At 40.3% G+C, this 14,984-nt stretch overlaps 1 protein-coding gene across 2 annotated transcripts in view; it reads right to left on the bottom strand.

Annotated features, from left to right (window-relative positions):
• The window catches only part of pvrl2l (PVR cell adhesion molecule related 2 like), a 209,117-nt gene that overhangs the window by 127,227 nt on the left and 66,906 nt on the right, over positions 1 to 14,984 (bottom strand). Inside the window, exons 5-7 of one of the 2 annotated variants that reach the window (XM_056268403.1) lie at positions 14,290 to 14,407; positions 12,329 to 12,477; positions 479 to 1,121 (exon numbers count right to left, since the gene is read on the bottom strand). In XM_056268403.1, the coding sequence (XP_056124378.1) occupies positions 571 to 1,121; positions 12,329 to 12,477; positions 14,290 to 14,407 (818 nt within the window). In that variant the 3' untranslated portion in view covers positions 479 to 570. Of the gene's footprint in view, positions 1 to 478; positions 1,122 to 12,328; positions 12,478 to 14,289; positions 14,408 to 14,984 lie in introns of those variants that run through there. The other variant, XM_056268404.1, reaches the window with a different exon arrangement.

The following is a 14,984-nucleotide window of genomic DNA, read 5'->3' as shown; positions in this document are numbered from 1 at the left end:
TGTGGGGGAAAGTTAAAAGCGTTCACTACTGGAGTTGATCGGCGGCACAGATGAATGACCCAGATGCTGGCGCGAACGTTGCGTTGTCTGTTTTCTGTTTAGCTAACAAAACATCCAGCTGTTCTCGAAGACGACATTCTCTGCGATTGATAAAAGAAGCCGTATACAAACTGGCGAGTGCGGCCTTAGCTTCTGGGTCACAGATGCTGAGCCTCTCGTGCAATGTAGCATTGACAACCCTGTATGGGCAATCACAAGGCTTTCTATTCACTTCAAAGGGCCTGCTTGAGTATTGTGCTCGTGGGTGTGAATGAACCACAGAAGGTTGGATTCTGACTAGAATGGGCGTTAACAACAGGTTACAGTTACATGACAATCAAATCACTTATGATATCTCTTAAAAGTACGCATCGTGAGGCAAGCAAAACCAATGTGTTTTCTGCTCGATAATGAGGGTTTTCATCCACAGATATGACATTAACCATTCTGCTTCCACTCCTCAGATGGCACGTTTCCGTCTTTGTTTTAAAAGGTCAAGTAAATATCAGTCAGGTGCATTATCTGATTCTTCTAGACATAGATGGCAGTCCGGGAGATGATTGAGCCGTCTCGTTGAGACTCCATGTCGTCATCCAGGTAAGGAGCACACTCGTCCTCGTGCCGGTGGATTTGGTAGCTGGGCGGCAGTCCGCTGAAACGGTCGTACCTTTCAGCGTCCTCTTCCTCTTCCTCCAAGCTGTCGTTCAGGGCGTCGAACTTCCTTCGCACCGCTTCATTCAGCTCGCCGCTCAGCAGGATGTCATGAGCGGTTGGCGGGCTGGTTGTCATGTGAGGGAACTCATTGCATTTCTCTGTCAGGGCTCCCGGCTCGCTTTCGCGGTACGTGTAGATTGGGCCGTTGTTGTTGGCCCCTGTGCCGTTCTTGCTGGCCTTCTTGCCTCCAAAAAGACGGGTTTTGTTGCCGTAAGCGCCCTGCTCGCCGTCGCCCGAATATCCATGCTGCTGGCGACGACTTCGCATCACTAACACGGTGACCAACGCGCCGACCAAAACGAGGGCCAAGAAGCTGCCCAGGATGGCTCCGGCCACCATGCCTGCACTGGAGGGGGCTTCAGTCGACTCTGCAGAGGAGGGGAGGGGCACAAAAGAGGAAGTTGCTGCTTGGTGGTGGGAGCTATTCTTCACCATACAATAGCTTGGTGGTGTACGATTTGGTTCAGTTTAGCCTGTGAAATGGTTTTTGGCTGCCCCCAGTTCCCAGCTACAAGTCCTATGGTGTGAGCCAAGTTTGCCGGATCCGCTCTCGGTTCTCGTTTCAAGAAAACAACACAAACGTCCGTTCCTTCTACGCTCGGGAGCTGACCAGGTGAAATTACACTACACATATAGAGAGCAAGAAAGAGAAACACACAGATGGAGAAGGGATGTAAAGATTATGTCACAGTATGGTCATGCAAAGAGGAAGAATCGTAAGTTATGCTGGGAACGCAGTCTTCCAGCTAACGTCAGCTAATTGGTCAGATTGTGCATTCCCGCCAAATTCCCGGGAATGAAGTCACAAACACTAAAGGAACAACTGCTTCAGGAAGGATTAGCCCCATTTCATGCTGCAACCCACAGGGCCTGCATGGAATGTGCTGCTGAGGCAGCGTGCACAGGAAGTGATGTCTATATTCATTTTATATATATATATATATATATATATATATATATATATATAGTGGTGAAGTCAAGAGTAATTACATTTACAGTCTGATTTAATCAAAAGTTTTCTGACTGAGCCTGTCTGTGCAACTTATAGAACAGTAATTTGCAAGGCCACTGCATTGATTTTGGTTACATTACTGCATTACACTGGTCAATATATAAAAAACGCTGGTCATACAGCTAACCTTATAAATATGCAAAGCAAGAGAATTAGGAAAAAGTGCATGAGTTTGAGGTTTTGTAAGAAGCTAAAATGGATTAAAAGTTCACTGATTAGAAAAAAACAGCTAGATTTTTACCTTTTCTGAGTTTTTATTGTCAGTGCAAAGCTCTTTGCTACACTGCTAAAGTGTTGTAGGTGCCAAGGTATTGCTAAGTGGTCTCTTAAATACAACAGGACACTTTCTTCAAGATGCACAATTTGCAAAATCATGTCCATAGAGTATTGTAATAATCATTCAAAAAGACTCACAAACTCAAGAAATGCTATTTTGAATCATAATAGAAAACATTGGTTTTACATATTATATTTATTGACCAAGTCATATGGTTGCAATGTGTATGGTTGTTTAAATAATAATAAAACTCCAATTCGTCCAGGCAGAAAACACCACTACTGTGTATTCCTAGGAGAATTACAACAGTTAGGCTATGCTGCGGTGGATTTGTTTCAAACTAGCGAAGCAAAGATATGATATGCAAGTTACTCAACATTAACTTAATGTTTATGGTATAAACGCAATTTGCCCGCCTGCAGTTTGTGCCGTTGGTCATAATATAATTATGAGGGTCAGAGTAACAATGACCCTAGCCTTAGCAAACAGCGCTACTGAAATAAACCGAAGCTTTCTAGGTTGTTTAATTCAAAGGCCAAATAGCATGCAAACTCTTCTAAACGTATGCTTTTCTCTCGGTCAAGCAATCACCAATTCCACCTCCTGCAATTTCCCCTGTTACCATGACAATTTGAGTGATTATGGATTCAGTCTACTAGAAACAAGTCAAGAGGCTTTTCCCTAAAAATCATGCAGTCTCTGCTCAAGTTCTCTTTCGCACTACGGTCTCTGGATCTACTGAGAAACCTTTCATGAAAGACTGAACAGTAAGCAACTGATGAAAAAATATGTGCGAAAATGTACACGCGTACATTCAATTTCTTCCCACGCAATTTGGAAACGACTTAATATCCATGCAATATAGCAAGCATACAGCCGCTCCCTCTCCCACACAACTTTTCATCCTTTTCGTTCGCTCCTCCGCTGGTTTGTTTTATCCCGGGAGACAGAGAGGTGCTAAAAGAGCTCTTTCTTAGGATACCCTGTTCCATTTCGCCGTGCCTCTCAGTCCACTGCTATTAAAGTCTCTTCAAGCTCTGCTGCTACTGAGAACGGGCTCGTATGTGGGACTAAGACACACATACACACAACTACACAGCCAGCTAACATCCCCAATCTCTCTTAACCTCACTCTCCTGACACTATCTCTGCCAGATGCCACAGCTCAGGATCCATTATTCATCGGCCTGGGAGACAGTATCCGTGAAAACTACGGTCGACATCAGGCTCAAAGACTGAGACAAAAGACAAAGGTGGGTTGCGGAAAGATACGGCACCGCTTGTTCTAAGGTAAAAAAGAGCAGTACACTCTGGATATTTTCAATTTTAACAACCCTGCATCTTTAATAGGCCGTAGTGTGAGGGCTTATCCTTTCTTTGATTAAATTTGAGATATCGTTATTGAAATGACGGCACTTGGCCAGCAAAGAAGTCTCATAGTATTGATCTACTCCAGGGCTAATAAAACATTAAGCCGCCAAATTTACTAGCACAACGCTGTGTGAGTGTTATTGAAAAAACATTGAGTTCCTACAACCCACATTGAGAGCGAACCTTTAGAGAGTTGTGGAAGCTGTTAAAGGTCATTATTGTCTAAGAATGTTGATGGGCTCGAGGACAAAGCACCTCTTCAGCCCTCGTGACCTTTAACTTGTCCGCTACGCTCCTCAAGTGCCATAACTACAGCGCATTATTATTCCACTGCACTCTGTTAATGGCATGCTACAAAACCCTTCGACATTAAAGTCAATTTTTCCTGCATGCATCCATAGCTGGAATCAGTTGCTTGGTAGCACGCGTACTAATGCTAATAATGTAAGAGAGCTAAAAAAATTATGACAACTTCTGAGGGACTTTATTAACCGGTATATAAAGAGCAACAGTGCCTGCACAGGTTTTTTAGCGGTGTTGATTCCGGAAGTATTTTTTACATTCATTTTTCTCATAGGGATTTTTTTTTTTAAAGTCTTCAATAAGGGATTTTACAACATGTACCAAACCAACCAGTTACGGGGTGAATTACAACATTACAAAAATGTATTTGAAGCTAAAAAAAGTATTTGAAAATCGGACAAAAAGACTATAATCCCCATGAATCAAATAAAAACAATGGAGAACTTTATTTAAAGATGTTGATTATATATAAAGAAGCAATATATTTTACATTTATTCCTAAATATGCATACAAATATTTAAGCAGTTTGAGAGCACAGGGAGTCTGACTTGAGTACGTACAGTAAATTCACGGTGCTTCATTGAAGTGGGTGTTTGTTTACTGCTGAGATCTTTTGCTGCGATTTGCTTGCTGTGACTCTCTAATATTTATAGCATCATGGGTAATGTAGTTTTTCCACCAGGAATCCTACTGTTAAATGAGATTCTTTAAAAAATAGGTTGCACTAATACAAACTGATGGCTTCAACAAAAGCATATACCATCAATTTACAACCTAGGAGCTCACAGTATAACTGTCTTTAAAAGTTTATAAGTTAACAATAAAAATCAATCAGAAAATTAACCCGATTGTTGCACTTTATCCGAATGTTGGACAATATTAAGTTCTCCACATTGCGTCTGCGTTTCCCACTAGAGTTAATAAACTCGCGCTAATTTCAACTCAACAAGACGGCAAGGCACAAGAATACGCTAAGTATAATTATAGCATTTAGGGTCGTGATTTATGTCATTTTTCTAAGCTATAGGTTGTAGTTAGAGACCACTTACCACAATAAAAACTGATTGCTAGCAGAGCTCTATACCGAGAAGTCACAAAGGCACCCGCTTTTCACTCGACTATAAACTCCCATTTATAAAAATAACACAACTACCACCACCCCAGGTAGAACTACAAACGCTATGGAAGCAATCAATCACACAGAAAAACACCGTACCCAAAGCGATCCGCACATGCACCGCGTGAGTGCGATCATTATATTCTAATTTATTTCTACTAAAATATACAGGTTTTTTGCCAGTACAAAAGGAAAGAGATGATGGATGAAACAAACACAGACAGATCGCATTTCCTCTGACTGTAAAGGATAGGCTCAAATCTCAGCCATGGCCTGCGGTGGCCCCTCCTTTCTGGAGTCTCACACGTCCTGTATTGATTTATTGGAGAACTCAGGGCACATACATTCAGCTTACACCAACCTCTCCTGCTGTCCTCCTAAAGCCCAGGCTAACTGACAGGTGACGTGTTGACCACTAATGGTGCTGCCAAAAGTGATATGGGAAAGCGCTCTAAGGGCTCACTGACCAAAGAGCTGAGTTCTACACAAGTTAATTACTTGGAAAAAAAGTAGAAGGCCCGGTTTTGAGATGCATAATTGAGTGCGCATATCACTAGGTCATGTGCAACGCTTGTTAGAAAGTGCTAAATCCAACAGATTTCAAATGTATAATTGGGCTCTGAGCAGATCCTAATAACCCTATTGTCAGAGACACTCGTTTCCATGCTAGAACACACACACCGCTCACGGGGTTGACGGCTTAAAGAGCGGTAGAGCTTCTCTGGAGGAGGATGGTATTTCTGACATGCATGTTTCTCAATTTCGATCTGTGGCAGGAAATAATCCCAGGGTGCCTATCTTGATTTCTTTTGTCCTGCAAAAGTCACCATGTGCACTGTACATCAAAGACCCGGACGTAAGCATGCTGAGTGGATTACAACATCAGGATAAAAAGAAAAAAAACCTTGCCAGGTCTTGGGTCGTGAACATGAGCTTTCTAAAAATGTCATAACAAGCAAAAAGGGCTGGATAATGAATCACATTATCCATGTATATGTATATGTGTGTGTATGATTTATGATTCATTATCAAGCCCTAATATATATATAATAAATATAAAAAAAATATATATACATGTGTGTGTGTGTGTGTGTGTGTGTATATATATATATATACACACATACATATACACACACAGAGCTCTGCTAGCAATCAGTTTGTAGAGCATCAAGTGGTCTCTACCTACAACCTATATAGCTTAGACAAATCATAATGACATAAATCATTACCCTAAATGCTGTAATTATACTTGTGCCTCAGGAAAATATATACTTATACACACACACACACACATATACTGAATATATATATATATATATATATATACACACACATACATATATATATATATATATATATATACAAATACAGACACTTTCAATGACTCCAATCAAAACTCTGAAAATGTTCTCATCACTCTGAAATGTTTATAGAAATCACTGCATGACATTTTTTTCATTTATTAAAATGACTTTGTAAGAATATGTGTAGGGAATTATTGCTGTTTGTTGAGACAAAATATAAGACAAAATATTGCTTTGTTTATTGTTATATAATATAATATAATAAATAAAGGATTAGTCTTGAGTTATTAAAAACATTAACTAGACTTCTTGTATTTCACTTTTGCATGACACGTTTTGACTCCAATTGGCTCTATGGTTGAAATGATAACTCCTCTGATTTAGATATATAGATATATAGATATATATAGAACATCATCAAAAGGTTGGAAAATATCAAGATCCATTTATCGGCCAGCCCTTCAAGCAGAGCACAAGTTTATTAGAGAGAAGGCTCAGGTAATGACGAATAATGACAGATAACAGGATTGTGGAAGCAGAAGAAATCGCTCAGCTAAGCCAGGAGAACTACAACTAAGCTGTAAAAGGATCCTGTAATGATTTTTCAACAGTTCATTGCATCCGCCATCACATCAGTGTCAACATCCATGAGAAATTCGTGAAAAATGTGCCATTGTCCCATTTCAGACAGGCTGCTCCTCATAATCCACTCAGAAAAGAAGACTACTTTCCCAAAGAAAATCGAGAGGAGTAATGAGAGTCTGAAAACTAAATGTTTATGAAAAAACGCCGGCTCCATCTGGCTAGGCACGGCGTGTATTCTGTTTTTGAACATTAAAGCATTGGTATATGCGGCGTGGCACATTCTAAACTCTGACATGTGTACGGAATTGCTAAGAGAGAATGAAGGAGCGGCTCAGTAAAAATCCTGCTTTTAAATAAGCCTCCATTGATTCAGACCCAGAGATGCATCGCTAGACACATCTTTAAAAGCACTCCGAGCTGCACTTCTAGGCTAGATTGCACAAGCGATGCATCAGAAAGAAAGCAGCTTTGATACTCAATTTATCGTTGCTTAAAAAAAAAAAAAAACATTTTAATTAAAAGAATACATAATTCAATTTTTTACTGTTGCCAACTCATGGTTTCTAAAAAATGGCTAATAATGTTCATGAATACTTAAATGTTCTGGATGAATCATTTATTCATTGCTTATTTAAGGAAAGACCAATAAATCATTAAATCGTTAGAATCCGTGCGGGTCAGAAAGGTATAGCCAAAAGCAAGACCCAGAGAAAGCCTCATTTTTATTCTGTAATTGATCAAAGCAAAGAAAAAGGCAACCCGGTGAGCCCTCATGTTTCTACGGTGAGCTCTAAGGTTTCGGAGTATCTGTAATGAGCCCTAATGATGGACGGTGTGGGCTAAGAGCCAGGTAATCTTGGCAGCCCACTTTTCTGACATTTCACTTAATGTTGGCAGGGTGAAATCTCCTCGGCCTCTCATTGCCTCTTTCTTTGTCTCGGTTTTCTCTTGCTAAGCCGGGGGTGATAAGCTTCGCCCAGGTGTCAGTCGAGTGAGGTCTTTCCCTCACCTTATCTCACATGCTGAGTTTCAGACATTGTTTTCCCACCGTAAGGCTGAAGACGCTACAGGTAAGAGCGCTAGTGCCAGACCAGGGGTTTGATATGATATGAAAGCTCTGAGAAAGGGAATACATCAAATCTGATCGAGTACACAACCACATGTTCAGGACTGGAGGGACCAAATGTCATAATTTAAAGATGAAGTGTGTTTTTAGATGTTTACGCAAAAGTCAACTTGAAGCGTAAGAGCCGATCTATGGCTGAGGACCCATGGAAAACCACAAAATATTCTCAATTAATTTTATTCAATCAAAATACGATTGAGATTCGGGAACCTCTTTGATTGGTTGATATCGCATTGGGTGTCGATGGGTCGTAATAAACCTGTATGCAGATGAAGTTGAACATACTTGTATATCCAACTTATTATAGAGAGCTGGCTGATAATAAGGCCCCGTTTACACGAGAACGATTCCGGGTGAAAACGTAAAAATATTTTAACGGATGTGCCTTTCCTTTACACGGCAACAGCGTTTTGGGGGCTTAAAAACGCAAAAAAGTGAAACCACCCTCCAGAGTGGAAATCTTAAAAACGCTCCACCGTCGCGTTCCCGTCTAAACGGTAAAAACGCAAATCAGCTCACGGTGGCTCTTGTCGCGTACGCGTTTACGTCACATGCATGCGCCAGCACAGGAAAATAACAACCAACATGTCAGATTATTTCCATACGTCCGACCTTCAAGTTGCCCTAGCAGCTCTGAAAAACATACAAGAGGCTTTTCAGCAGTTGTACAAAATATTCTAAGATACTGGTGTTGTTGTGTGGCAGTGCTTCACATTGCCACCTAGCAGCCTGGAGTGCATACTACATCGGATTTCACACACTTTTGCGTCACCATATGCACGCGGATTTCCCAACCATAACACTCGTCTAAACGCAGAATAAAAAGTGATAACGCAACGCCACTTTTGCGTTTTCTCTTCAGATCGTTTCCGTGTAAACATAGACATTTGTAGGTTGATTTCCTTAAAAAAAAAAAAGTGCCACTTATTTGAACAGTTTTATTATACATTACACACTTTACCTTTAAGAATAAACCATTTAAGGCCAGTACAATTGAGCATTAATCTGAATATCTAGTAATTACAGAACCATATCTGATGGCTAAGATCATCAACGAGTGCAGTTGAGTGTTGCAGTCTGCAATCAGCACTGCATGAGCTAATGTTTCGATTCAGAAAATCATTTCACTCCTTCTCTCAATGTCCTTGTTGAAAAGACCAGCTTAGACTAGAAAAAGCTTCTTTTTTAGTGCATGTTTGGTGCTGGTCTATGATGGACCAGTAGCCATGCTATTTACCCTGAGGGTGAAGAAATGGTCGGAAAAGTAGAAAGGTCAAGATGAGTTAATATTTAATATCTTGACTCATGAATATTAATTATCCAATGTGATGTCTAGATGTAAAGCAGAGACTGACAAACACGCACTAACCATAGCAGGAACTTGTAAATCTTTTGTTTTGTCTTAAAGTTGTTTTATGTGGTTGGCTAAAAAAAAAATTCTTTGCACTGTGGCAAAGCAAAACAAAATCCTCAAAATACAGTATGATGATTATTTCTCAGCTGGCAAGATGGGTCAAAGAGCATGGACTTTCTGGTGAAGCTAGTTGACAAGTGAAGCCTTACTGACAAATGAACTCATGCATTCAAAACACAATGGTCTTTTCAGCAGGGACGTGCCTTGTGTGCTGTTTTAAGCTGTGCATGCACTTGCATGCATGCATGCAAATGGGCGCCTGCATCTTTCTGCAAAAACTCAGTTGTTTGGTTCCTTAAGTGCAGCCACTACCAACCCCAATAAACAGCACTAAGATTCAGCCAAGAATTTAAGCAGCTAAATGGCCTCTCATTTCCCCCTAAAGAGTCTACAATGAAAGCCTTCAGTTTTCTGCATTAGCTGTCTGAAAATGGTTAAGGAGGGGAAAGAAATGAGGAAACACTCCTTCTTGGCAAGCTGCATGATTAGTCTGTTAGCTGGCACAAGCTAAGGTCTCCCTCCTTTCAAGGAGAGAGGAAAACGGGAAGAGAAAAAGAGAGTGAATTCAACTTCAGGAGAATTCTATCTGGGGGATATTCTTCTTAAAAACAGCCCTCCTTCCGTTCTTTTCCTGCTTTTTTTATGCAAACACACACACACACACACACACACACACACACACACACACACACACACACACACACACACACACACACACACACACACACACACACACACACACACACACACACACACACACACACACACACACACACACACACACACACACACACACACACACACACACACACACACACACACACACTTTCTCTCCAGCTTGGCTGGTGGACCCACTGGGAACCAGTGCAATCTAGCCTCATTCACGTGTACAGTTTTAGGAGTTAGGGGGATTTTAATTCCTTTTGCGTCAGCACAAGTCTCGTCTGCAATCCGCTGAGCTTTGTCATGGTGTGGCATTTGTGTCTGCATTTATATTAGGCCCTGTTTACACCTGACTTAATGACTTAATTGAAATACACATGGCGCAATACAATACCAAGCACAAATTGTGGCTGGTAAAAATAAAAATGCGGCTAGTAGGTAGTGAACAATTCAAAGTGAATTATCCCCTGTGTGTTCCCTGGTGTGTGTGTGTGTGTGTGGGGGGGGGGGGGTTTGTCAGGCTAGTCTCCAAGCCTGACAAATTAGTGTTTAGCTCTGACCAGCTGAAAGTGTCCAAAACCCCTCTAATACCATAAAAACCTGGGAGACATTAGACAGCTTAAACCAGGTAAGACCAGATTTCTACTTTGAGCTGGTTTAAATTTTTTAGTAGGGTGTTCATGATTGCTGTCACCGCAAGCACTTAGAAAAACTGCTTAAATCATAAGGTCTCTCAGTTTGTATAAACTGATTAGACCAGATTTTAGATGGATTTGGGACAATTTTCAGCTAGTCAGGGTTGGAAATCAGCTAGACTGACCAGCTTGTCCATTCTGGGATACCATCTAGATCAGTTTAAACTACTAAAAAATGTAAACCACCAGTTAAAACCAGCTTTGTTTTGCGGAAACGCACACTCGCGTTTGCGTTAGACCAACCTAACCTGGCTGGTTAAATTGGTTGGTTTTGATTATTTACAGGGGTTTTGGATACATTTCAGATGGTCAGGGTGGGAGATAACATTAGACTGACCAGTTAAACATCTGGTTGCCAGGCTGGGAGACCAGCTAAACCACCTTAAACCAGTTAAATCTAGCAAACTATTTAGGATGGTTTAAACTGCTTGTTTTTCAGAAGGGTTTGCAAGATTAGTCATTGCTGGCCCAAGAACTAAAGTACTTTGGTACTCTTCCCCATCCCTAATATGAGTGTGTATAAAGGAAAGCATCAAAGATCACACATACAGTCGAGTACTTCTCTGCCAAAGGCACATTTCAATAACAACTCAATTCCCAGTAAAACAACTCAAATATACTGCTGAAAAGACCTGCTAGACCAGTACTAACCAGCCTTTCAAGCAGAGACAAAATGGCTTTGCAAAACATCACGCAAAAGAAACAGATATTTAACAATGCAGTGACTTAGCCTTTGTGACAAGCCACTGTTGTGCGTCAACGGTGAATGTATCAAGTGAAGGTACGTGAATGTTTCTGTGAGGACCAGGCGTCTTTATGACTGTGATAAAAGTCTCCTTATAATATCGTTGTGAAAAAACATTTGAACAACATCCCACACTTTCTCGCTACAGTGCGCCTACAAAGAGCCTTTGTTCTCCCACAAGACAATTGAAATTTCCAAAAGGATTCCCACGGATTCTAAATGCAGCTCTTGCGCTTGCCTTGGCATGAGAAAGTGCCAAAAGCATAGTGGCTCGCGGGCCTACACACGTCCATTTAGTGAAGCAGCCACTCCAAAGCTTATTGACTACGGCTAACGTTTTAAGCAATGGAACATCAAGACGGTGTTGTGGATTAATGCTTACACAGAATGTGTGCGAGTGTGCTTTTCGGCACAACAAAGCTGTAGGAAAAGAAAGAAAACCATGCACAGGAACAGAGAGGAAAAGAAAAATAGATTTTTTTTTTCCATTAAGAGAGGTTAAATAAAGATACAACATTACGGTGTTGTTAGGTATGGTGAAGAGGGAAAAGAAAACATGTGAAAAGAAGAAATAAAAAGCAACCCGGCAAACTGGCTCACACCAAGTGACTTCACATAGTACAAAGGCTTCTGGAGAAAATCCCGCAAAATTAGGTTAGACAGGCCAACTAGAAATCCAACCACCAAGTAGGAGTATGGCTTTTGAAGCCCACCCACATTAAAGAAGTGTACATGATTGCCAAAATGTATCTGTATTTAGCAAGGAGAAACCCTTTTCCCACATTTTGTGTCCTCCTACGTGCGAGGGAGGTGGCGTGCAACACCGTGTCCTAACCAGGCACCAAATGCTTTAGCTCACTGCGCCTGGTTAGGACACTGTGCTTGAGCTGAAAAGTGTATTGAATTTTTACAACAGCACAGACTTGTGAGTGCATGTGTCATTCCTGCATTGCGCCACTCACCGATGACTGTGGCGGAGAGCTCTTTCTTGGCAGAACCCAGACTGTTCTTCACCTCGCACACGAAAGTGGTGTTCACCGTTTCATCCACCTTTCTCACCCGCAGCCGGTTCTGATCAACCCATACCGAAGGCGGCAACTGACCCGAGGCACTGAGGAATCGACACAGAAAACTGCATTTCTAGCTAGTTTTTGATAGCATGTTGGCTTATTTCAAAAACGTAAAACTAATTTACTGAAAATACATCGTATATCTCTAAATATCATGTTAAACACGTTTGAGACATTAACTTGTGTGACACATAGAAGACAATGATTGCATTGTGTTATTTTTTTAAATTTGTCTTTGTGTGCTGAAACAGGGTTTTTTAAGACACTTTAATGCACACTATTATATAATTAGGCCTACTCCATTCGAAAATGTGCCAAATAAATCCGTAAGTGTTGCATATTTGTCAACTAACTTAAAACTCTGCAATCAAACGGCTACATCTAAGTATCACCCAAAAAGTCTTGCAAATAAATGTCGTTTCTCGATCTGTATCGATTCATGTTCTCCTTGGTTTTTGGTGAGAAAATGAAGTTGAAGCAGTGAAGCATTAATAGGCTGTTGTTGTTTTTATACCGCAGGCAAAGATGCTTCCTCAATTCAGAGCCAATTAGCCTGTGGCTGTTGTTTGCAGCAAAACTGCCATATTTGACTTTGTTTCAGTCATATTGGAGATGACAACAACACAGCAATATAAATATGAAATATGAAATATGGATTCTCTTCAGACTAAACAAATACTAATCCTAACAAAAACAAAAGTTATTGTTTCTTTCTCTTTTGAGTAAATTCTGTCATAATTTACTCTCGTGCTGTTGTTTTTTTCTTCTGTGGAAGGAGATATTTAGCAGAATGTCCAAGCAGTTATTTTGTAACTACACTTCAAAAGTTTGAAGTGGGTAAAAAAAAAAAAAAAGGATTTAAAAGGTTTAAAAATATATATATTAATACTTTTTTTAGCAAGAATGCATTAAATTGATCAAAAGTGACAATAAAGACATTTATAATGTTACAAAAGATTTCTATTTCAAAGTAATGATGCTGAAAATTCAGAAAATTAATCACACAAATAAATTACAATTTAATATATCAAAAGAGACAACAGTTACTTAAAATTATAATACTATAATATTGTATTTTTGATCAACTAAATGCAGCCTTGGTAAGCATAAGTCAAATTTAAATGTGCTCACTTAAAGGAGAACTCCAGCGCAAAATGAACCTTTGGTCTAATAAAACATTGGTACCTAGTCAACCGTTCTCTGAGATTTGTTTTCATGATAATCGAATGTGTACAGACCGTTTAATAAGAAGATATTTTATAAAGACAGTCCACTTCGTGTATACAGACAGGAGCCATCTTTGGAAAACAGTCTCGACTAGTCAAACCACGAATGACGTGCTAAGTGAGCTGAACTGTATGAATGGCGTTCGTGGTTTGATTAGTCGAGACTGTTTTCCAAAGATGGCTCCTGTCTGTATACACGAAGTGGACTGTCTTTATCTTTATCTTCTTATTAAACGGTCTGTACACTTACAAAGTTCTCAATGCTTCGTTTTGCATGTAGGGACCCTCATTATGTTACTGTGTTAGTGTGGGGCTATTTTGAGCCTTGTTAGTGGTATAAACTAGCGATTTCTTTTGACTTATTATATGCCCCCATTACTAGCGTTATACGCTAAACAGTTTTTAGAGATAAAACTCTTTACATTCGATTATCATGAAAACAAATCTCAGAGAACGGTTGACTAGGTACCAATGTTTTATTAGACCAAAGGTTCATTTTGCGCCGGAGTTCTCCTTTAAGCACATCTCCTTTTGTGTTCGACCAAAGAAAATCGTATGCGCTTGGAATGACATGCATAAACGATGACAGAATTTTAAACGATTACTTAAAGTTATAAATGTACTCACGCTGTCCAGGTAACATTAGTGGGTTCTGGGTTGGCGTCAGCCTCGCAGATCAAAACGGCATCAGTTCGACCCATATACCAGTTATTGTCATATCCTTCTATTGTCACAGTGGGTGGGTCTAGAAAGAATGTGAGAGAGACATTCATCTGAAAATCCTGCATTGAAAAAGCAGTTCAAAGGCTGGTTATCTGCCGTTCAGGGTTGGGAAGGGAAGATACAGGCTTGCTGAAGTTGGCACTGCCCTATAGACTCTTAAAGGGCTTTGACATGCTGGAGAAATGCAGAATGAAAGTGCAAGAGGTGAGGATGTTCCAACAGGGGCATTTATATAAAGAAATGGGGAACTTGCAAATCTGTGACATCCTCAAACATTCCCGCTCAGCTATGCAAACACTCTGTAAATAGCTTTCATGAAAAAAAAAAAAAAATGCGAACAATGTGTTGTGGCAGAGGCGAAGATGCTAAAATGCATTTTTTGATGAAAATGAGGCTGGGTGAGGGAGAAGAGGTGTTATGAGCGAATGATACGGGACGGATTATGAGTTCATGTGTGTGTCACTGAGAACGCACTTCTTTAAAGGATTAGTTCGGCCAGAAATGAAAATTCTGTCCTCGTTTACTAACTTTCGTGTCGTTCCAAAACCATTTGACGTTCTTTCTTCCGTGAGACACAAAAAGAGAAGTTTTGAATAATC

Source organism: Rhinichthys klamathensis, unplaced genomic scaffold (genome assembly GCF_029890125.1).
Source record: "Rhinichthys klamathensis goyatoka isolate OS25496 unplaced genomic scaffold, OSU_Roscu_1.1 h1tg000271l_1, whole genome shotgun sequence".
Taxonomy (NCBI): domain Eukaryota; kingdom Metazoa; phylum Chordata; class Actinopteri; order Cypriniformes; family Leuciscidae; genus Rhinichthys; species Rhinichthys klamathensis.
The sequence above is the reverse complement of the archived record's forward strand: the minus strand, read 5'-3'. Positions and strand labels throughout refer to the sequence as shown.